Here is a 24,256-nt window from a genome sequence, read left to right as displayed (position 1 = left end):
CAAGTCCCATCCATATTCAAGAGGAATGGACTACAGAGGACATATATGAGGGGGTTAGAATGTTAGGAGACATCTTAAAATTATTTTAGCACAGCCATATGATAGGCAAATAACTCTAATCTGATGGAAAACAACTCTGAGCCTGTATTATACCAGCCATTATATGCTATAGGCATTTATAATCTTAGAAGAACTTTTAAAGTCTAACTCTTTCTGCCATGGGGTATTAGATGATGCCAGGTATTTCTCTAAAATGGTTCAGAAATCTGGCCTACTTAAAATATAAATTAAGAGGTAGAGATAATAGAATTAAAGATTAGGTTTTCAGTAACTTATAAATAAAATGTGTTGTAAATAAACAGCTAAATTAAGAAACTATACTATACCAATGAGAAGTCTGCTTTGAGTAAGCTTTTGTACTATAAAAAAAAAAATGACAGTTTGAGATTACACCACTCCAAAGCTGTCCCAGTGTAATATGATATTTCACAAGTGCCATGTTGACCCAGTCTTGATGTCATGGCTAAAACTCTCAATTCTCCTTCACTGGCAATTTATCAACCCCCGCCCCAAACTACTTCCCTTATCAGGCTCTAACACTCCTGGGTTACAATATACACATACCCAACTGCCAGGGCCCCCAGATACCTACACTCAGGAACAGCTACTTCTTTCTTAGGCCCATTGAATTATTTAAAATATCTGATCCCCAGGAAGCCTGCCTGGGAAACCTACCTAACTCTATCCTGTTTGCCATACCTAAGCACCTTCCTACACTTTCAGCTTACTGTTACCCTGTCCTCAGGTGCAACCTGCTATGCATCCCTGCACAACCGACTTCTCTCTTTGGAGCTGTAATTAACAAAGAGTTCTGCCTTTTTATCTATCTGAGTTGTGTCCCACCATCAAAAACCTCTTTAAATCTTATAAAACATCTAGTCTTACCCTAATTGTAACACCAGCTGTCACTAACTGACAGCTGCCTGCACTTGGTCCACTATTTGCACTGACTACAAATTATTTCTGCCAAGTAATACTCATTGCCAACATCTTGCTTTTGAATAGTGCTTTATAAATGTTACACCATATGCCTATATTTTTACTTAATTTATTCCTCACAACAGCTTTTAAGGAAAAGAAGAACAACATTATACTAATTTGATAGATGAGGTTAAGGCTCTGATCTGTCACCCAGAGGCACAGCCAGAATTAAAAAACAAATCTTTTGGTTCTTAATTTAGCACTATTTCTAGGATACCCTTGTGCCCACTATTTAATTTAGCACTGTCTTTTTAATTAACATGTTTCTACTTCAAGAGTACGTGAAACTATTAGCTTCTATTAAGGCCACTCCTTCCCTCCCTCTCAATATCAAGGACAGTAGGATTTGAGTGTAAGCCACAAAACTTCTTAGGCTTTGATACGACTACCACTCATTGCCAAGCGTGGTTTAGAGGATCCTCACAGGCCTGGAACTTCTGGAAAGACAGTCCCTCTAGCCTTAACTCTGTCCAAAACAGAACTGAAAGAGAGTCCACAGAGCCCAGCACACTCCTTGGTGAGACCTCACACACCTCATCTTACTCAACCCCAACCAATCTTTATACCTCACCCCTCTACTGACAAACTGACTAAGGGACCAGTCCCAAGAAGGAGGCTATAATTAGAACTGATTATCCACCCCTCCTCCCCCCCCCCCCCCCCCCCCCCCGCCTGAGAGAACTAATCCCATCATGCCCTATATCTCTGCTTACAACACTCACCTTAAGAATCCTCAGCCTCCAGATCATCTCTTGAAATAGAGGTTCTCACCCTATTACGGTCCTCTACATTGCCTAATTTGAATCAGACTCCAACTCCCAAAACAACCTCTAAATCCTTCCATTGTGACCTTTGGTATTCAGGGTCTTTCATCAACAAAACCCCCTTTCTATAGACTGAATGTTTGTATCTCCCCAAAGTTCATGTGTTGAAATCTAATCTCCAATGTGATGGTATTTAGATGTGGGGCCTTTGGGAGGTGATTAGGTCATGAGGACAGATGGCTCATGAATGGGGTTAGTGGCCTTATAAAAGAGGCCTCAGAAGAGAGCTCCCTTAGCTCTTCCACAGTGAGAAGACATCAGAAAGCAAGTTCTCACTAGACACTGATCTTAGACTCCTCAGCCTCCAGGACTATGAGAAATAAATGTTCAGTGTTTATAAGCTACCCAGTCTACAGTATTTTGTTACAGCAGCCCAAATGGACCAAGACACCCCTATATCCTTCAACGTCTTTGATAGACGTTTCTTTATTTTCTTTATCTAGTCAAAACCTGGCTGTCCCTTAACAAAGCACGCTTCCTATGCAGTCCTCTGGAGAGGTGGCTATTTTTGCGCCTACCACTTACATACCAATACATTTCAAATGATAAACTGAAATCCATTAGTGAGTTGTGAAACTAATTTAGTGGGTAGTAAATGGAAAACTTTTTAAAATAAAGTAATAGAATAGAAACCAACAGCATACATTGCATGTGGTTAGGGTAGGTATTGTTTCATGAAAGTTTTGTTTCAGCTATATGAATGATGGCTTTACACTATCTACGGCCAGAAGTAAAATGTTCTCTTTGCTTTTCATGCTGCCTCAAGTACCATTTCCCTCCTTCCTTCATAAATAACGTCCTGTATCTTTGAAGCACTTGCCATCAAACCATCCTACACAGCACACTTCCTTGTTATTTTGACCTAACATATCCTGGTCATTCTCCTTTTTTCATCAAAGCCTCCCTCAACTGGCTTGCTGTCCCACGCTCCATAACACCATCATCATTCCTGGCGACCCCAATATCCATGTGGACAATTCCATCTTATGCCCTGGGTTAGATTGCACAAGTGTGGTTATTAAAATACTGAAATACTTTCATAGTCGCTGGTGCCTCCAGGACCAACACTATAGGCTACATCCATTTTGATGGATCCATGTCCATGCTAGTGTTGGTAGTTAAATACTTTGGATGCTATCCCTGCTGACACCCTAGCCTCTCAGCTCCTTGGCTTTCTCTTACCTGAAATGATTTTGTCCACCACTTTGGCCATTCACTTTCACAGTCATATCCTATACCTAGTTACTACCAATGACTGCAACCCCTCCCTATCTCCAATTCAAGCTCCCCACTGTACCACCTGCTCCTTCAGCTCATTACATTCTAACCAGTTTGTCTACTTCACTAAGACTCTGGAATAAAACTGATCTTTCATCTTATGTTTTCCCTGTCCATCACCCTACTAAAGTCCTCTTTTCAGTCATTATGCAGCTTCAATTCTTAGGTCTTACCATTTATTGCATTCTTACTATGCATTCAATTGTTTATCTACATCATCTCATCCTTCACAGCAACGCCACCAAGTAGGGGTTCATTTTGGCATTCATAATGGCATTCATTTTATTGATTAGTAAACAGCTTTATATACATAAATCTGCCCAAGATGATAGAAAGTGGAGGTTCTACAGTTTAAATGTCTGAACCACTATTTCCTTAACCATAGACTAGGAATAACTTACCTCTGAGTTGTGAAGATCACATATACAAAAAGTACTTTGTAAAATGTAAAGTGTGCTACAAATGTTAGTTATAATTATTAATTACTGGTTAGGAGACCCTTAACCTTTCTCTACATAGGAGCCCTAATCTGAAACTTCCCTCAACCCTTCTCTCTTGTTTATAGTCATGGACATAGAGGAAGCAAACATCCCCACTGACCTGTTGGTAGAAAATTCATCTCTGACACTAGTCTTCAAAACTTTGAATGGAAGAAAAGCAGTGTCATAAGTGGTGGTTAGGTTCTAGTTAGCAACAGAAGGTAGGGCTTCATAATGGCCGAATAGGTTTTTATAAGCCAAGCTGATAATTCATTACAATCAACTGACTGATAAAAGAACTCTTATAACACAATCTTGAACTGGTAAATACCTGCATTGTACTTTCTTATTCAAACCACAGCAGAACAGGATTTCAGAAGTGAAGAAGCCAAGACTGATAGGCAAGAGACTGAGTCTTTTAAGGTCTTTCAAAGTCTATAGAGAACTTGAAACCGTAAGTGCCTGGGAACTCCCCCTGAGGCTCAGAAAGAACACTGCTGTGTCCTAAGGAACTCTATATTCCACACACTAGAATCTGGCTATGGGCCCACTTCATCCCATTCTGAGGTTCTGAACTCTATCAATAGGGCAGCCACAGGCCACCACATTTCCTTAGAATGACATGATTAGACCCATCAGGTATATTGCTTTCTTGTAATACTAAGTATAATGACTCTTTATTACTTGACATGGCAAATAAAAAACCCCACATTCTCATCTTTCTATCAATTTCCTCATTTCAATTCTCCTCTACTCTAGATAGACACCCCCACATCTGTATTCTTCATTCCACAGAATGCCACAGCAAGTCCATTTGTGTCTTCTGATTCTATCCAAGCTGTTCTTCCTACATTTTGCCATCAAGACTGATCTTGAAACTTTTCCACCAGAACGTTTTTAAAAGATGGAATTATCTACCTGAAACTCACTGCATATTTAATTATTCCACCTTGTAACATTATATAGGCATTTGGATTTGTCCATATATTACTGTGAAAGCTAAGGTCTACTCTGGTGTACCAGGTTATAAGTCTAAGCCCAGGGCTCAATTTCTAATTTTGCCTTTTGGCTCACTTAATACCCCAAACCCATGCTGAGATGATATCTACACTTCACAGTTTGCTGATTGATAGGTAAAGAGATGGCACATCAAAGCATAATATAGAGGTGTTTTACATTTTTCCCTGTGATGTTTAAGACAAGGTTCTGACATAAAGTATATGTTTACTAATTATTAATGGCCCACTATCATGCCATTGGGCCAGAGCCTATTTTGCCTCCTCCCCCCTTTTTTTTTTTAAAGGATACAATCTTACACTGGTTTGTTTCCCAAAGAAGAGAGGAGAATCTGGGCTGCCTCTCCTATCTATCTATCTATCTATCTATCTATCATCTATCTATCTACTAGCTCTCCCCAAATATCCCTGTTAAGTAAAGTCAGGTCTAGGTGCCTGGTTATGTTCATTTTGTGTGGCAGAGGCAATATAAGTGTCCATTAAACCCCATTTCCTTTTCTACTAGGCACAAGCATTTTACTTCCCAGCCACCCCTGCAGTCAGGTGGGACCATGTGACTACACACCTGAATTCAGTCTAAGGGAATGGGGTAAAAATGATGTACTTGACTTCCAGGCTGGCCCTGGATATCTCCAACAGGTCCACCACAGTTCTCCCTTATCTGAGGCCCATAGATTGGACAATTACAAGGCAACTGGTGATGGTGGAGCCACAAGATACAAGCCATGTCTTTCCATGATTTCAAGGAGCAGATAGCCCACCCACTGGCCCCAACCAACCCACTACACCTGACTTATATGAAACATAAGTCTTTATTGTGTTAAATCACTGAGATAGTGGTTTTATTAGCCTACCCGATTAACACACCTTATATTTATCAACAGTGGTAACATAATGAAAAGAACCCCTGGACTTAGTCCCAGAACTCCAAGATACAAATCTTGGCTTGACCACTCCCCCCACGTACCCGGTGACTGGCTCTAGAGTATACTCTATACCCTTTCCCAATTGCAGGTCTATCACATTCTCTTCTTCCTCATTATGGAGCCCTCTCTGCTCTTCTGTGCCTCAAGACTTCTGTGAGGCATTCTCTGACTTCCCTCCCATACATATTTATTTCTTTGTTCCTAATGTGGAGTATACTCCTCCATTTTAGCATCTATTACATTTAACTGCAAATATTTGTTGACCTATGTTTCCAAAGACTGAGTTCTTGAAACACAGACGATTCCTTTGGGATCGCTGACTGCCAGCAGTTAGTTTTAGTGCCTGGCACATAGCAAAAACTAAATATATATTAAAGGAATGATTGTCACTTATGACCTTAAAGTGAGTCATTTATTTTTTAAGTCTATAAAATTGTACAGAATTGTTGTGATAATGAAATAATGTGATTTGTAGATTATAAATAGGTTCTAATGGTAACATAGTTTATTCCTTCTCATCTTTCTCAAATTCATCTTAATGCTTCGAGGTAGCTCTGTCCAATAGAAAAATAAGCAAGCCACATATATAATTTAATAATTTTAGTAGCCATATTTAAAAGTGAAAAAAAGTAGGTGAAATTAATTTTAATAATGTTTTAACCCTATAGGGTTACCTGGGTAGCTCTGTCAGTTAAGCCACCGACTTCACCTCAGATCATGATCTTCTGGTTTGTGAGTTTGAGCCCCCATCGGGCTCTCTGCACTGACAATTCGGAGCCTGGAGCCTGCTTCAGATTGTGTCTCCTTCTCTCAGCCCTTCCTCCGCTCACAGTCTGTCTCTCTCTCTCTCAAAAATAAAAACATTAAAAAAAATTTTAAGAAGAAAGTAATGTATTTAGTCCTATATATACCAAATGCTGCTTATTAGCTATTTGACATTTTGTTAATTCAGTCTTCCAAACCTGGTGTGTGTGTGTGTGTGTGTGTGTGTGTGTGTGTGTGTGTGTGTTACAACACATCTCTATTTGGACTAGCCACATACAGAGAGTTCAGCAGCCACATATGGCTAGTGGCTCCCGCAAACTGGACAATGCGGCTGCAAGGCCTACTTCAGATAGCACCTTGTCCTTGAAGTCAACCTGACGATCTCTCAAGCAGCATTAGTGACTCCTCCTCAATGCCCTCTCAAGCCCCCAATCCATGCTACCTTGAAACCTACAAGTCAAGCTTCTTGACGAATTCCAGATTGTTGCCTGAGAATTTGCTCTCATAGCGATTGTCTGGCATACAACGATCGGTTATTAAATGTCGGGGTAATTAATGAACCCGTGTGCAAAGAACCCCGTGGGAGGCCGAGGGCCGGGACCGAAAATGGTCAGTCAGGGAGCGGGCGCGGGTGGGCGGCCACCGTAGGCGGGATCCGGCGTCCCGGGGCGGCGGGCGCGGAGGTCCCCGGCTCTACCGGCCTGAGCGATGGGGGGCGTGGGGGCCACGGTCCACCCCCGCCCCCGCCCCCGCCCCACCCCCGCCCCCGCCCCCGCCCCCTCCCCCTTGCCGCCGCCGCCGCCGAGCCCCGGAAGCGGGCGGGGATTTCCTGTGCCCGCCCCACCCGCGCCCGCCCGGCCGCCGTCTCCGCCCGTAGCTGGCTCAGCAGCCGGCGGCTCAGACGAAGCGGAGGGCGGAGGGGAGGGGCCGGCGGCGCCCAGGAGGGAGGCACGGGCCGCAGGCCAAGCCGACCGGGGTGAGTGGGGCCGAGCCGCAGTTAGTCGCGGCTGGAGGGAGGGACGCCCGGCTTCCCGGGAAGGCGGGTGGGGGCCCAGTCACCCACGGGGCGGGGAGGAGGATCGACGCGGCCTCCGGTCGCTGCCTTAACCGGGGGGTTGGCCCCACTGACATTCTGTGTCCGGCCTTCGCCCAGGCTTCCCCGTCCCCAGCGTCGCTGTCAGGCCCCGCGGTTCCCGCCGCTGTCACTCGGGCACAGGTTACCCCGTGGCTCCTTTCTCTTGACTTGCTCTTGCCCCAGTTCACGGGAAACCTGTTTTCTGACCTCACTTCCCCTGCCCCGGCTCAGCCTCTCGGATTCTCTGAAATCTGACCCTCTCCAGGGGCACTGTGACAAGAAGAAGGGAAGAAGCAACCTTACTCCGGAGCAGGCGCCCGTCCCGCCCATGCCCCACCCGGGGCGGAGGGCAGGGTTCTCTGACAGAACGGGAGAGACACGTCCTCGTGCCCTTGGGCCACTCATTTTGATACACCGCCTTTTCCCTATTCAACAGCGCCCGCTGCAAAAACTTCTGCAGGTGGCTTGAGCCCCGGATATGTGAGGAAAAGTGAGAAATGCAAGCCCTAGAACCCAGACTCCAGTAGGCCTGGGAACATCCTGGAGCCAGGAGAAACCTGGTTAGGGCTGACACCTTAACTGCCCAGGTGCTGTCTCTGAGAGAGTGAACATGTAGGAAATGCAGTGTGAGGATAAGTAACCACCCCCTTGCTGCTGAGATTTTTGCCAGCACTTCCACAGGTTTTCTGTGGAAAGTAGTCTCCAGTAGTCTGGAGAGGCTCACAGCTAGCCCAGTAAGCTCTGCAGAAGGAGGCTTCCCGTCAAGGGACTGTGCTGCTGGGGGGATGGAGAAATGAGTTTGAGACAGGTGTTCAGATAGTAGCTGTAGGTAAAGCCCTGAGGGAGGATGTTCAAAAGGAGCTTGAGAAACAAGGAAGACCTCCAGTGAAGGGAGGGAATTGGCACCTTATATGTTAAAAACGAGGCAAATACAGGGGCTGGAATTCAGAAGAGAAAGCTAAAATGGAAGTTTCCCTTTATTGCTTTATGGGGAATTTTCCTTTCTCATGAGAAGTCTCTGAAAAGGAAACCTCCTAAGCTGGGAATCAGTCCAGGATGCTCCCATGAGGCCCTGAGACTCCTTTGGACTTCTGAGATGAAAGGATAATTTGTTCCCTTCCTGTGCATTGGGCTTAGGGTTGTCACCTACCTCTTCCGTCAAAGACAAATAGGCAAGAAAATAAATGACTTGACATCTGTCATTACCTATCCTGGGCTTCTGGGTTCTTGCAAATGTCATTGAATGGGTATGAGTGAGCCAGGATAGTTCACCAAGGTTCTGACCTGTTTTTGGAAGCCTTTCATTGGCTCTGAGGCTTCGGTACTGAATAAAAATCACACCACACACACACACACACACACACACACACACACACACACACTCACACACTGATGTTGCCAAGTAGAAGGGCTCTCTGTGCCATCTCATAGACTGTTTATCTGCGAGGAGGCAGGGAATCCCTTGTCAACAACACGTGAGACCTGCCCTGACCCCTAAGATGTCCAGAGAGGAGAAAAGCCCACAGCCTGGTCCTATGCACCACAGGATTATTATTAAGAATTTTTGTTATCTAACCCAAATCTCTTCTCTTGGCAGTCAAGAGAATACACCTGTACACAGAGATAGAAACCACTTCTGTTTTCTCCTAGACTGGAGAAAACTATATCTGTTGCTTTTAACTTTTTCCCAATGGCCATATTTCCCATCTCTTTCTCCACTTTTGTTTCTTCTGATGGAACATACTCTGGCTTCTTCACACCCTTCTTTAAAATTGAATATATTTTGCTAATGAGATCTGACTGGATCTTTCCTGTCTCAGGTTCTTTCTTATGTTTCAACTCATAGGACTTTGAATTCACCGTGAGGTCATATTAGCAGCAACTATTTCCCCTTTATCCACTTTTGGTTCAAACACTTTCTCTTTTACTTTTCTCCATCAGACATCGACTCCTCGTTGACTAACAATTTCTCCTATCTGTCAGGGTTGCTTGGGAGTTTTACCCCTGCTTTCTGAGTTATTGGTCTTTGAACCACATTTATTACCAGTTCTCATTTTCTGCATCAGAGTGAGAGGTTGTGTCCCTTTGTTGAGGCTTAAGTGAGGTGTCATTTGGTTTAGTCTCATAAGGGAGGTGTGTGCTCCTGACACACACATACCTTTGGCTGGGACTGCAACCTATAGTAGTCATTTCATTCTGAACCAATTGATGAGAATGGATTTGTGGCAGAAAATCTTACATGTGATTATATCCATTTTTGTTGAGTGGAAGTTAGTGCATATTCTTTCCTGCATGTGTCCAGATTGCTTACTTTATTGTATTTTCAGTGGTTGAAATTAAATGAATAGCTTTTGAATTTCCAGGATTGTTCTTTTTTTTTTTTTTCAAATGAAGTTCTTACAGCCATCAGGGATATTCTGTATCTACCATGAGGTCCCCAAAATAACTGTTAGTGACTTTGCTATTTAGCACCTGCTCATTTCTTAATTTCTCCAAGAAGCCTGGCCCAGGCTTAGTTGATTGGAACACACCAAGCTTTTAAAATTCACCTTCCATCAAGCTTCTTGTACCCAGTTTCATCTTTTATCCCTAGGGCTGTTTTCCATAACTCCCTTAGGAGTATTACCCCTTTACATTTTTAATGGGCACAGCTGATAATGAATTGTGTTTCAGGTCACAATTTGGGTTTGCAGCAAAGATGCTTTCAGAACAAACAGCAGTCCTGGGGACAGGATGGGAGTCAATGAATGTCCAGCTGGATGGAACAGAGCCTCAGGTGGAAAGGGGAAGTCAAGAAGAGGGGCCATGGAGAACAGCACCAGGGCCACTGGAGCACCTTTGCTGTGACCTTGAAGAGGAGCCACAGTCCCTTCAGGAGAAGGGTAAGAGCCTGGAGGGTGTGTGTGTGTGTGGGTTTGGGTAGCGGGGAGGGGAGAGCACAGTACAAAGAGTAGTCTCTTAATCTATGTTGAAAGCAGAGTTAAAATCCCCAAATTGCCATGGACTGAACACCATAACCAGTACCAGGACTAGTCCATTCTTCCTGCGCCCTGGTCACAGAGTATAAGGAGCTCCTGGGTTCTGTAAACCATGAAACTGGGTTTCTCCCGTTTCTTGCATAATCATTCCCTCCACATGCTGCAAGTGCATGGTTAGTGGTATTGTATGTGGGAGACAAAGGAAGTGACAACAGCTCTGATTACTGTTGAGAACATACCCAGTGAGATGCACTTTACTAGGTGAAAATTACATTCAAATAATATAAATTCAAACCACAGCTAGTCCAGTAGAGATGGCTGACATATAAGTTCTACTAAAAACCACTCAATACCCTTGCAGAATATTTTGAGTAAAGGTCTCTTCCACTAGGTGTATGCATTTGAATTTTATCAGTGGGCAAAAATACAGGACAATGTGACCCTTAAGCTCCTTTAACATGGGGCCCAGTCTCTTATTGGGAAAGGGTGGATGGTCCATCTCTAGTGGTTCCTCTTTCCTCTCTTCAGCTCAGTCGGCCCCCTGGGTTCCTGCCATTCCCCAGGAGGGGAGCACCGGAGATTGGGAGATGGCAGCTGCACTTCTTGCGGCAGGATCACAGGTGGGCCGTGTGCTTCCCTTAGCCTCTCCCAGGGTCTCATCACGACTGCCTTTCTGTAGCCTCAGCATCACCCTATTGATTTGTTATTTCACATGATCACTAATAGTATCCCCATCTTATAACTGAGCAGATTCTTTCCTTTCCAAGGGGCTCATCATACCCTTGAAAAAAAATGAGTGGAGGCTTGACAAGAAGAGGGTGAATTCCTAGAGGTTAATTTGTTTTTAATGGATGGTTGTGCTATCCCTAGAGGGATTTTAAGAACAATTTATTCATGTCTTTTAAGAAAAAAAATCTGGAAAGATTAGGAAAAGATGACCTGAAGGAAGTTTGGAAGAACATAAAATAGGCAGGACTGGGTGGACAGTGGAGCATTTATGGAAAAAAAAGAGAAAACAGAAAGGTGTAAAGAGGGGCAGAGCCAGAGAGATTTAGATTCAGAAGGCAATGGAAGAACCACAGAAGGACTACACTCCCAGAATGCTTACCATACTGTGGTTCTCTAAACGCTTTACATATATTAACCCATTTAACCCTGAGAGAAACTCAATTATGCCCATTATACAGATGAGAAAATAGGGTAGGATAAGACTGAAGCACTTGTGTATGGCCAAACTGCTAATAAGTGGCAGAGCCAGGAGTCATTTGGCTCAAGAATCTGGGCTTCTAGCCACCATACTATGCTACCTCAAAAGATAGGGATATGGCATGATGGGTGGAAGGCGAGAAAGAATGTTTTATCTATATGATTTTGTGCTGATAGAAAAGGAATGGTCAAGTGGAGGAAGGAGATGTTAGTACCCAATTTCTGCAATGAAAAAAATAAGGCAAGTGGGAAGCACTGGGCAGACACTGTAATTAAACAGAGGGAGCAATGAGCAATGAGGGAGCGTGCCTCCAACTTGCCATGGTCCCAGTGGGAAACTCCTCAAGAGACATTATCCTTACTCACTCACTGACCATTACTTTGACACCTCTGTTCATTTACCCTTCACCAAAACTGTATGCCCTATCTCTGGGAAATTCTCTTTCTAGATGCTCCTGTGCCTCTCTCCTCTACTATCTCAGCATTTTATACTGAGATCACATTTTCCTTAACGAACAATTACTAACAGATGATGCTACATTTTGTTTCAGGGCCTGGTAACCATCAAGGATGTATCACTGTGCTTCTCTCAGGAGGAGTGGCGGAGCCTGGATCCTTCTCAGACAGACTTTTATGGAGAATATGTCATGCAGGAAAACTGTGGGATAGTGGTCTCTCTAAGTAAGCATAATCTTCCCTAGCCACTTTTATAAGATTATACTCTGGGAGGATGGAGCCATCTGCTCTAGAGCTGATGCTCTAGAGTGTCTGTCTAGGGTACTTTCCCTGGCTGGCAATATATGTAAGCTTTCACCAGAGAAAGAGCATTAAGCCTAATTCAAGGAAAATGGAAGTGAGGTGTCATTTTTTATTTTTATTTTTTAATTTTTTTAACGTTTATTTATTTTTGAGAGAGAGAGAGACAGAGCATGAACAGGGGAGGGGCAGAGAGAGAGGGAGACACAGAATCCGAAACAGGCTCCAGGCTCTGAGCTGTCAGCACAGAGCCCGATGCGGGCTCGAACTCACGGACCGTGAGATCATGACCTGAGCCAAAGTCGGACGCTTAACCGACCAAGCCACCCAGGCACCCCGAGGTGTCATTTTTTAAAAACAACAGCAAAATAATGCTGAATTGTGGAGAAGAGAACTTTAGGCTCACCTTGGTTGGGAATTGGGAGATTCTTAGAAAGCAGAGAGGACATTTAAGTGATAGAACTGAGTCCTTGGAAACTCAGCGGCCATCTAGGGTAAGATGGGAGTCTGGGGGTAGGACAGCTCTAGTAGGGCTAATTAAGTGAAGTTAAACACAGTTGGGCTAGTATTTGAAATTCGAGTGGAATTTGAGTAGAAGAGAACAGACACACCAGGGAAGAGAATGTGATTTTCTAAAAGAAAGAAGAGGGACTTAAGAGAAATCACATGGGGGCTTGGGGAGAGAGGCCTATATCTGGCCTTCTTTTATCTTCAGCTCCAAGGAGTAATCTAGGAAATAGCTTTTGTCAGAAATAGATAATTACAGTTGAACTCATTGACATCTCTGTTTTCCTTTCCCATGGGCAGGATTTCCAATTCCCAAACTGGACATGCTTTCTCAACTAGAAGGAGGGGAAGAACAATGGGTCCCTGACCCCCAAGACTTAGAGGAGAGGGACATCCTGAGGGTCACATATACAGGTAAGCACCTACAATAGACTTTCAGCCACTTCCTTCACCCCTCTTGGAGTGTCATCATTACATGTCCGTCTAATCCCTCCTCTGCTCAGCGAGTTACGGAGTCAAAAAGTACAGAGGTATTTTTCTTCAACGGCAAGACAGTGTAGCAGAAAGGTTTAGAAGGCAGGCTCTAGAGCCAAACTTTGTGGATTGTAATCTAGGACCACACCTGGGGGACCTTGGAAAAGAAATTCACCCCTCTTTGGGTTCCTCATCCATATATTACTGTGAGATTTAAATATGTTAACATAGTAGAACAGTACCAGGCACATAATAAGCACTCAATAAATGTTAGTTGTTGTTGTTGTTATTGTTGATGTTATTGTAAATGCTTTCCAAAATGTCTCTTGTATTGCTGACAGGTGGTCACTCAGCCAGTGAGGATTGCAGCACATTTCTTAACTCTCTCCACCTATGCTCATAATAATAAATAAATAGCAACAATAGCATAGACCATTTACTAAGTGCTCACTATGTGCAGGTACTCTACTATCTATCTTATAACATTTATCTCATAATTATTCCCATTTTACAGAAGAGAAAATGAAGGCTTACAGAAGTTAAGTGGGAAAGCTGAGATTCAAAATTGGGTAATCTGCTTCCTAAGTCTAGGCTTTTAACCTCTGCACCTCTTGCACTGTCTTATACAACATTAGAGCCTGTTCTCTCAGCCCTTGTGGGGTAAGGTTTAGGCCCCAACAGGAATCATACTACCTCACCTATGACTTGGGTCCTGGGGTACTCTCTTGTGACTCCCCTCTTGGGGTTGGTATTTTCCCTTCTCCACAGGAGATGGCAGTGAGCACGAGGGTGATACCCCTGAACTAGAAGCAGAACCTCCCAGAATGTTATCTAGTGTGTCTGAAGATACTGTTCTCTGGAACCCAGAGCAGGATGAGAGCTGGGATTCCATGCCCAGGAGCTCCAGAGGAATGCTCCTGGGTCCACCTTTTCTTCAGGAAGATAGCTTCTCAAACCTTCTATGTAGCACAGAGATGGATTCCCTGTTAAGACCGCACACATGCCCCCAATGTGGGAAACAGTTTGTGTGGGGCTCCCACCTTGCCAGGCACCAGCAAACACACACTGGGGAGCGGCCCTACAGCTGCCTCAAGTGTGAAAAGAGCTTCGGGCGAAGACATCACCTGATCCGGCACCAGAAAACCCACCTACATGACAAGCCCAGCAGGTGCTCTGAGTGTGGCAAGAATTTCCGATGCAACTCCCATCTAGCCAGCCACCAGAGAGTGCATGCGGAAGGCAAATCCTGCAAGGGCCAAGAGGTTGGAGAGAGCCCTGGGGCTAGGAAACGGCAGCGGGCCCCACCAGTGCCAAAGTGCCATGTGTGCACTGAGTGTGGGAAGAGCTTTGGCCGACGGCACCACCTGGTGAGACACTGGCTGACCCATACTGGGGAGAAGCCCTTCCAGTGCCCTCGCTGTGAAAAGAGCTTTGGCCGTAAACATCACCTGGACAGGCACCTGCTGACCCACCAGGGACAAAGTCCCCGGAGCAGCTGGGACAGAGGGACATCTGTCTTTTGAGATCTGTTTCTGCTGCAGCTGTGGTCACATCTATCAGCAGCTGGTGCTACCAGGAGTCTCTCCCAGAGCTGCCCCTCTCCTGCACCCCAATGGCCAGAATCATGAGCCCTGGCTCCATGCCTGGAAAGATGAGGTTCCAACATTGGCCAGACATTTCTCACCAGTTCTGTGAGATACCACACAAGATGAGTTCTTTGGGCAAAACTTTAGGGAACAGTGCTTACTACATGGGCTGATATTCAGCCTGAGCCCATTCTCAAGGGAGTTTATTACTGAGGTCCAAGCCGAGTGGTTGGAGCCTATGCTATCCCAGTTAAATATTTGAGTACCACCTTTGTATACTGTAACTATTATATCCTCTCTATATATAGAGAGAAAGACCATATTAGCATATTAAAGGCTCTGAGAACTTTCTGGGTACAGGGAATTGTTAAGCCTCTTTTAATGCAGTGTTTCCTAAATTTATTTGACCTCAGTATCCTTTCTGTCTTACATCCCACAGAACTGGTGACTCCATGAAACACACTGGTGAACACTGGGTTAGAGAGTAATGAGGAAACAGGAAAGAAATAGTGATCAGGTACCCAGAGTCCCCCTTTTTTTTATCCAAATGAAAGCTGAGGGGCAGACCTCATTCCTGTGTGGGTCCATCACCCTTAACCAGATCATCGAAATATACATCCACACCTCTTACCCCTACCTCCTGAAAAATAGAAACAAGAACCTTTTCACCCCCTATTCCTACTCTCTTCATCCTCTTCATACATATATCCAGCTGAGAGATCACCCTACATACAATGCTAAGAGATGGACTTATACCCACAAGTAACCCAGGCCCACACGGAAGAAAAAACTTTATCCCCTTGAACAGACCCCTCTTCTCTTATCTGTGTCTTTATGTGTCTATGTGTATCTGTGTGCAGGGTCTTTGAATTCAGAGAGCATGCAAAGTGCAAACTGTACAAGCTAGATTTTCTAGGGGCTGTTTTCTGGGGATGAGGGTAGTAGGGATTGTATGGGAGTTTTTGTTTTGTTTCAAGATAGGAAGTAAGCTGAGCAATTAAGAGAGCCCTCATGGAAGGGGTTAAGTGATGGGTTAAGTTGTGGGAGTTGAGATATAATGTCTTCCCCAGTATTAGTGAGATCAAGACAAACGTGGATATATATGTCTAGGTCTGACTCTCCCGGCCACAGATTCTTTTGGCCTGGGAGGAGAAAGACCCATCCTCAGTGAGGTGAGCTGTTTCTTGTTGATTTCAAGTAAGTTGCATATAGAAGCTTCCTGCTTAGTGGGTTTCTTTGTCTTGTTTTAGTGCTGGGAAATTAGGGCAGGAATCACAGTGCTTGCAGGTTGTTGTCATCATTCTTATTTGACCTTGATTGCCTCATCAAGGAGACAGTTTTTCTTGGGGATCTCATTCTCCCAGAAACAGAACTTGAGGGAAATGGCTATGGTTTAGCTTTTCAGCTGATGCAGGGTAATGCATTGGGTTCTCTTCCCAATTCTGGACAGGTATCCACACTAAGACTCTTAACTCCAGGACTTACATAAGTATTCTAGCATCTGTTGGTTGATAAGTTGGTCATTGTTTTGCTTTATTGATAATGTGTTAATACCAAGCTTATAATTTAAAAATGATCTTGTATGTAAGAGCAGTTTGGGGTTAGGGAGAGAAAGGAGCAAAGTGGATGAAAGTGGGGTAGTTTCTCTTTAATGCTTAGACTCTGGTTTGTCCTTAACTTATTTCTCAACCACAATTGGTGGAATTAACTAGAGAGGCAAGAGGAAGTAAGCTGCAACGATCTAGTTTAATGACTGTCCCATTTGCTTAGGAAAAACTGGGTGAATCACAGCTCTTCAGAGTTCTGGACCCAAATGGAGCTGAAAATAGGGCCATTTTGTTGACTTGGCTTCTTAGAGTGTATATGAGTTGAGCAGCCGAGCCCCTGCCTCCCTTCTGCTGCTCAGAGCAGCCTTCCTTCTTTGCTTGGAATGTACTGTTCTTGCTTACGTTCCTAGTATTAGAGCAAAATGGCCAGCCCTTTATAAGGTCCTCAGAGAAAGGAACATTTTAGGAGTAGTATTAGGAGATACCCCAGGGACTAGGAGAGTATTGGATTCCAGTGGTAAAACTGGGCTATACCATTTCTTTTACCCTCCCACTACACCTCATTCATTAATGCAGATCAGCTCTATGTAAGCAATGGTTCAGAACCTGTTTTAGATCATAGACCCTTTTGAGAATCTGGTAAAAACCAGAAACTCACTTTTTGAGAATAACAGACTTTAGCAATTCACTCTGCTTTATATATACATTTAGCAGGTTCAGAGCCTATCCATGGAATCACTAATCTGGGATCATAGGGAGTTACCCTGACCCAGTATGGTCGTTATATATTTGTGTCAAGAATTACAGGGCAAGGATCACTAAGTATTTTAAGGACTAAGATATCAGAGGCAATAGGGGATAAAGACAGAGTCTAGTCTTTAATGACTACAAGAGTATTGCTTACATTCTACTTATATTTTTTAAAACGATGACATGCTAACAAATCCAGCTCCTCACAAACTTTGTTTTAAAGACCTGTGGGAGGTGACTCCCTGTACTATCAGATTACACCTCCTAATAACCAAATGTTAACCTCCAGCCTTTGATCTGTTTTAGTAAATGTAAGGAGAGTAAGCGAAGCCCCCAAAGTGTGGGGGCAGTCGTAATACCCAAATGAAAGGCATCATGGAGTCTAAGGGCCTTCTGCAGAAAGGACATCTTAGGGCATTTCTGGTATACCACTGTCTTCTCTACCTCGGTCCAACACCACTTTCCTTGGATGAAAAATAAAATAAGCAACAGCCATCAGATGGGTGAATAGATTTGAATGATTTGTCCCATAGGGAATCAGTCTCAAACTCCCATCTTTCTCCCAACTTGCTTTGCCACGTGTCCACCCATCCCCTTTAAATAAAAAAAAACTGTCTCTGTGTTCTCTCTGGGCAAATGTAAAATGGGGAAGTCCATCTTCAGAAACCTGTCACCTTTTCTTTCTGTGGTGCCTCTACCCTGTTCAGGGCCCAAGTGTCCTCCCCTTTCTATTCCATCAAAGTATGTCTTCGAAGAATCCCTTACACTGGAGGAGATAACTCAAAGTATTAGCTTTTCCCAGAGTCATTTACATTTTAAGCCTTAGCTCTGATAGTAGAAGTAGAAAGAAAAAGTTTTCCCTTGTTTAGCTCCTTCCGGGAGCTAAAGGGGTGATAATTTGTGACAAAGTCCTTTTCTTTCCAGCACTTCTGCACTCAAACCACTGTTTCCTTATTTCCATCAAGGGCAAGGTGAGCCCTGACTCAGAACCAGAGATGCCAGAAGATATGTTCTTTCCATTCCTATTCAGATGAATGCACTGGATGGGGGTGAGTGAGGCTGGGCAGTAACCGAAAAGTAAAATCTATTCCCATATACCCCTTAGAGATCCTGAGCTGGCAAAATTTCCTTCTATTCCTGGAATGCTATATTTAGGCCTTGGGTCTCAAAAGGTGGTCTCTGAACCAGCAACATGGACATTACCTGGGAACTTGTTTTAGAAATGCAAATTCTCAGGCTCCATCCCAAACAAACTGAATCAGACACTCTGGGAGTGGAGCCCAGCAGTCAGTCTTCACTTGCCTTCGAGAATATCTGATGTATACTAAAGTTTGAGAGTCACTGGCTAGGAGATTCAAGTTCCACTTCAATCAGTGGTACCTCACCCTCTTCAAATGGGGAGAGAGGGAGGGAAATCTTTAAACCCCTGCTGCCAGATTTATTTTCTGCAACCTCTCCAGGCTAGTTTCTCTTCATTTCTGGTTCCCTTGAGTCCCAAGGTCTTCCTGCACCCTTAAATCGGTGAAAGGACTGGGTTAGGCAACAATTTTAGAAATTGTGTGTTTGGGGGCGGGGGGGCAACTACCAATGTGCCGTGACTTACTGGGGCTAGAGTTTCTAAAATGGGCCCTGAGGATTCACGGGTCCAGAAATCTGGAAGGATAAAAAGGAGAAGATACCTCAAAGAAAGGAAATCCAATGTAAAACTGAAAAACCAACATCCAAGGAAATGGTCCTCCTTTGCTAGTTAGTGGTCCTTCTCCAGGCCTAATAAGTTGCCCTGGAGGCTTGCAAGGTGGATATTTAGCACAGGATAGAGGGTAAGGCCAGCTCTCCCAAGCCCTTAAGGAACCAAGTTTTCCAACCTCACAATTGCATTGGAGACCAATGAGGTACCATGCAAGGGATTTCTAACCATGAATTGGCATACCCTATGGACAAGGGCAACAGAAGTACTGGAGAGTCCCCAGGACACAAGAAAGAACCAGGCTCATTTAGTAACATGTGACAGAAGTGAGATTTGAACCCAGACTCCGTTTACCAGGTAGAGTTGTAATCAGTTAAGCCATGGCACCTGTGTCAAAAATGCATTTCCTGCTTGAAGATTCTGTCCAATTCAGGCTGCAAGAAGGGGCCTGTCTTGCAGGCCCTGGTCCTGTTACCTCTAGCTCCTCTCCTAACCAAACTCATGAGGACAGACTGAACTAAAATGACCACTCCTGTGGGGCTCTCCAAGGTCAAAAGGTTGGAGTGAACCTAAGTCTCTTTGGAGGTGATAAGCTCCTCTCTCCAAGGTGGAGAAGCTTAGCTACAGTTTTCTTCAACTCCAGTCTTCAGGGTCTCTCTCTCTTGCTTTTCCAGTTACTGCCTTCATTTTCCCAATAAATGGAGCTCCTCCTCCATTCTTCACTCCCATTTCTCTTTTTCAGTTGGTTTGGTTTAGTAGCTTTTCGTTTTGTTTTGCCTGGGGAATGCTTCACCTTCCTAAGGATATATGTTCTTCCTAATCCCTATCCTTCTCTTTCCATCATAGTTATTGTCTTTAGGCTTCTAGCTAGTTCCGTTCCACCATGAGCCCCTCCATCCCTCTGCCTGCTGTCCAGTTTCTCAGCTGTAAGCCTACAAAGCAGGGTCAAGTACTCATACTTCCCACTTTCTTCCCTCCAGTCCTTGGCTTGGCTCTAGCAGCTCAGCTGCCATCTTACCACCCTGCATCTCTTTCTCTCTCTCACCCTTCCCCACATCCTAGCCTGGCTAAGAGGTTGTCCATACTGCCAAGTCCAGGCCCTACACTCCATTCCCTACAGGCTCTTCTTCCCTAGATTTAGCTTCCAAAGTGGATTTCTACTTTTTGCTACTTTAATTTACTCAATCTCTTCCTGTCTTTTGTGGCTCCTGAGAATCCCTCTCAATTTTATAAGCCATTTTTGGCAATCTCACTATGTGCCAGGCACTGGCTCTTCCAGGCCTGGGAAATCAAGTGTGACCATGGTCCCTGTACTCAGCATGTTCCTCAACTGAGCCCTCCCCTGGCACCACTTTCCTGCCATGTCTCATGATACTGCACACCAAGGCACACTCTTCCAGGAAGTTTTGGGAGTGTATGCCCACTTGCCATCCAACCCAACTGCTCTGTGCCTGCTGGATTTCTAGCTCTTGTCTGACTTGATTCCCTCTGATGGACTGTGAATTTCCCATGGGTTACCCACTGGGGACCTTTGTCTGTATCCTTAGGGGTCTCTAATATGCTCGCCATGGTCCCTGTCAGTTGAATAAAGGTCTTATTGGCTGTGTCACTGATTTCCTCTCTCAGTCCTCTCCTCTTCCCTCCATTCTCAGCTCTTCTCTCATGATCAAAAGACTGCAACAGAGTGGGAGATACCAGACAGCTCTGGGAGGAGTCACACAGTCATGCGTGAGCCCCTTCACTGCTTCTCCCAAAAACATAAACCTTGAGATGCCACAAATTAGGCCTCCCCATCTCTCTCTTGGTGTCCTGGCTTCCAGATGTCCCTCCCCTGGTCTTCACCAACCTGGAGCTGGGAAAAGGAGATTGCTGAGCAGGACTGGGCCTAGGGTAAGGCAGGTAAGGGTCTAGGGAGCAAATATAAGAAGGCCCTCCATCTTGGGGTCATTCAAGTGCTGACCCTGCTCTTGGGAGACCCTTAAAGTGCTGAACCCAAGTCTGGAAACTGAGGTGATGATGGTGACTATGAATTGACCCCCTAGGCAAATTTACAGTAATTGGAGATTTGGTGGGGGGAGCCAGAGGAGGCATGCACAGATGGGGTTAGGCAGGAACTGGATCCACCAGACATACTCACCCTTGTGGATAAAGAGGATGAGCATATGGCAAAGGGGATCAAGAGAATAAGGTAAAAGAATAAAATTCGTGTGGGAGTAACCATGGGAAGCTGGCATGGACACCACTAGCCTCTGATCCGCTGACACAACCTCCCACCTATGGAGCTTCATGGGACATGGGGAAGAGGGGAAGGAGCCATTCCCCAGGCCTTGAGTGCATCCCAAAGGCTTTGCTCTTCCTCCGTGGGAGTTGCCTTAATGGAGCTTCAAGCCTACTGTTTAGGGGACAATCTGCCTCTGCAGCTTTCTGAACACCAGCCAGACTGTTTTGGCACCTACCTCGGTGCTTCAGGTTTCCCTATTTTCTTATGTTCACTCTTAACTTCCCACTGTCACTTGGAGTAATACTCTTGACAAGTCTGGTCTTTCTCCTAACCAGAAAAGGAGGAAGGAAGGAATTGACAACAGGGGGAGGAGAAACCCAGCCATGATTGTTCACTGAGGGCCCTGTTCTTTCTGCCTGCTCCAGTGGTCTATTGGAATCCTGACTTCCTCTCCTTACTCCCCTCTATCAGTGCCTTTCCCAGCCCCATCCACGGGCCTCATGCTGAACCCCCCACCCCAGTCTTCAGTTCCTCTCTTCCAAATCCTTTGGCTTTTCTCTTTTTCAAACTCCCTTTCTGACATGGTGCCCCTACATTAATTTCCCAGAATGTCTTCTTGTCCTTGCTAGGCATTTCTAGCCCAACCACACTGCCTTGCCATTTCAGAGCTCCCCAGAGGAGCGGGGACAGGAGAGAGCTACTGCTTTGAGACCACTGACAAATGGAGATGCTTGCATGTTCTGAAAACCCCACAATGTGCTTAAGAACACCCTTCCCCACAAAAAGCCTCTAAGTTACCAAAACACTCAATGTAGAAGTGAATCCTAACTTCTGATCTTTACCTACATCGAAAAGATATCTTGGAGAGTTACTGAGTAGATGATGAGGCCCCATCTGACATCAATAATTGTAGACAAGAGAGCACTGGATTCACAGTTAAAAGTCAATTTCTAAAGTGCACATTTTCTAAACATTAGCTTTTTCACTTAAGATCTAAGAGACTGAGGTGAAAATGAAATGAAATAATGCATGCCAAAGTACAAACCATCTTATAAATGAAAAAGCTATAACAACTACATGGAATTTTCTACTTTATTTTTGAACAAGTTACAATTCACTTGATTCTGAAAACAAATCCAAAAAAAAAAAAGATATAGTAAAGAGTCTCATTTCTACGTATCCTCTACCATTCCCATCATGTTCCCCTCACAGTAGAGAAGCAGTTTTTTTGTGTGTATCTTGCCAGAATTTTATACAATTACAAAGAGGTATATTTTCCTCCATTTTACACAAAAGGTAGTACGGTATACTCAATGTCCCAAATTGTTTTTTCACTTAACATATCTTTGGGAGCTTGTCATAATACATAGAGAATCCCCCCTTTTTACAGCTGCATGCTATTTCGCTTTATGGAAGCTTCAGTTTAACCAGGCCCCTGGTAAAATTTAGATTATTTCCTTTTCTGTTACTGCAGTGCTGTACTGAATACGTTGGACATAAGTCTTTTCACAAATGCATTTACATCTAAAAGATAAAGTGGTTCTGCTGGGTCAAAGGATATTTGCATTTGTAATTGTAAAAGGGAAATTCCCTCCATTTACACTCTCACTAGTGTTGTGAGTGCCTGTCCCCCCCCAGCCTTACCAATGGAGTAGGTTCTCAAAACCTTTGAATTGATTAAAAATGTTATCTTACTGTTTTAATGTGCATCTCTCTTATGAGTAAAATTGTATCTTTTTCATATTTTTAAAGGCCATTTGTATTTTTTGTTAACTGTTTTATCAACAACCATTGAATAGTTGATGCAAAAGGGCATCTAAGCTTTGTTACAACTCTAAAGTCCAACAATTTTCTGATCATCATCATCGACTAGGCAGTTGAAAGCAAAGAATTGAGGTCAGGGATGTTCCATTTGCTCTGACTAAAGTTAAATACCCAAATATGGCACTAGAGTGTGAGCAGTGAGAAGTGGGGATTATGCTTTATCCATCTTTATTCAGCAAAGCACCCAGAATCTTGTAGGCATTTAGTTATTAGTGAACACTTGGGATGAGATTACCTATTCTTGGGAATTCCTTTCACAGAAGTACCCACCTAGCATTATAATCTAGATAATCTGGATAGCTTGCCAATGAGTAAAGTCATTTCTTATATTTCATTGGAGTACAGCCACCCAAAAGCTTATGAATGAAAAATAATCTGTAGTGACCATTGATAGCTATTACAGTCAGGATCTGACACTTAATAAATTCAATAAATGTACTGACTGAATGGATGGAAATTTGCTTAAATGAAATCATCACAACACAAACAGAACTGTGATGGTTCTTAGGAAATCTAGAAAAATGTTTGCCCCTGTTTTGCATCCCATCTTAGGAGAAAAGGTATCTAGTTCTAGATCATCTGATTCTTTAGGTAAAAACTTGCCAGGACTATAGGGGCATCTGGGTGGCTCAGTCAGTTAAGCACTCAACTTCGGCTCAGGTTATGATCTCATGGTTTGTGGGTTTGAGCCCCGCATCAAGCTCCACACTGACAATGTGGAGCCTCCTTGGGATTCTCTCCCCCTCTCTCTGCCTCTCCCTGATTCACACTTTCTCTAAAATAAAAATGAAATAATAAAACCTCCCAGGACTCTAAAGGGGCAATACATCTGGCTACCACAAGGACATCTGATTAACTTTGTTCCAATTGTGTTCAATAGACAATGTTTTTCACAGCCTCTTTTCAGATGGCTCCCTATTCTCTGATTCTGTTTGCTTCATTCTGCTACTCACAGACAATTCAAGAACACAATGAACCTAATTACAGCAAGGGGAAATTTCAAAGTTCAAATCATCTATAGATGAGATATACTTCAAGCGTTTTACTATTAGCTTTGCATAGGTTTAAAGTGGTAATTCTTATTTAAGGGTGTGAGGGGGTGATTATTAGCATCACTTAAGCTTTCTTTTCTTCTTGTGTGGTTGTTTTGTTTTGTTTTGTTTTGTTTTTTGTAAATACACATACTCTGTTCCCCCTTGTAGGTGATATCAGACTCTTGGCAAAAGCTTGGTCAGGTACACTCTGAAAAAGCTCCCCAGGTTGTCCCAACATCTTCCCACCTCCAACGATCACTCTCACCTCTTTTCAAGAATAAA

General features: G+C 44.0%; 1 protein-coding gene across 1 annotated transcript; it reads left to right on the top strand.

The window, feature by feature from the left end:
- The first annotated feature begins 7,183 nt into the window (after nt 1-7,183).
- Nucleotides 7,184-22,862, top strand: ZNF641 (zinc finger protein 641). The gene is made up of 6 exons (XM_047865235.1): nt 7,184-7,305; nt 10,078-10,286; nt 10,911-11,002; nt 12,140-12,269; nt 13,152-13,265; nt 14,094-22,862. Exons 2-6 carry the CDS (start codon nt 10,103-10,105, stop codon nt 14,846-14,848), a joined length of 1,275 nt encoding a protein of 424 aa, XP_047721191.1. The 5' UTR covers nt 7,184-7,305; nt 10,078-10,102; the 3' UTR covers nt 14,849-22,862.
- Nucleotides 22,863-24,256: the final 1,394 nt, after the last annotated feature.

The sequence above is a fragment of the Prionailurus viverrinus genome, chromosome B4 (assembly GCF_022837055.1).
Source record: "Prionailurus viverrinus isolate Anna chromosome B4, UM_Priviv_1.0, whole genome shotgun sequence".
Lineage (NCBI taxonomy): Eukaryota > Metazoa > Chordata > Mammalia > Carnivora > Felidae > Prionailurus > Prionailurus viverrinus.
Note: the sequence above shows the minus strand (reverse complement) of the source record. Positions and strands in the feature narration are given on the sequence as shown.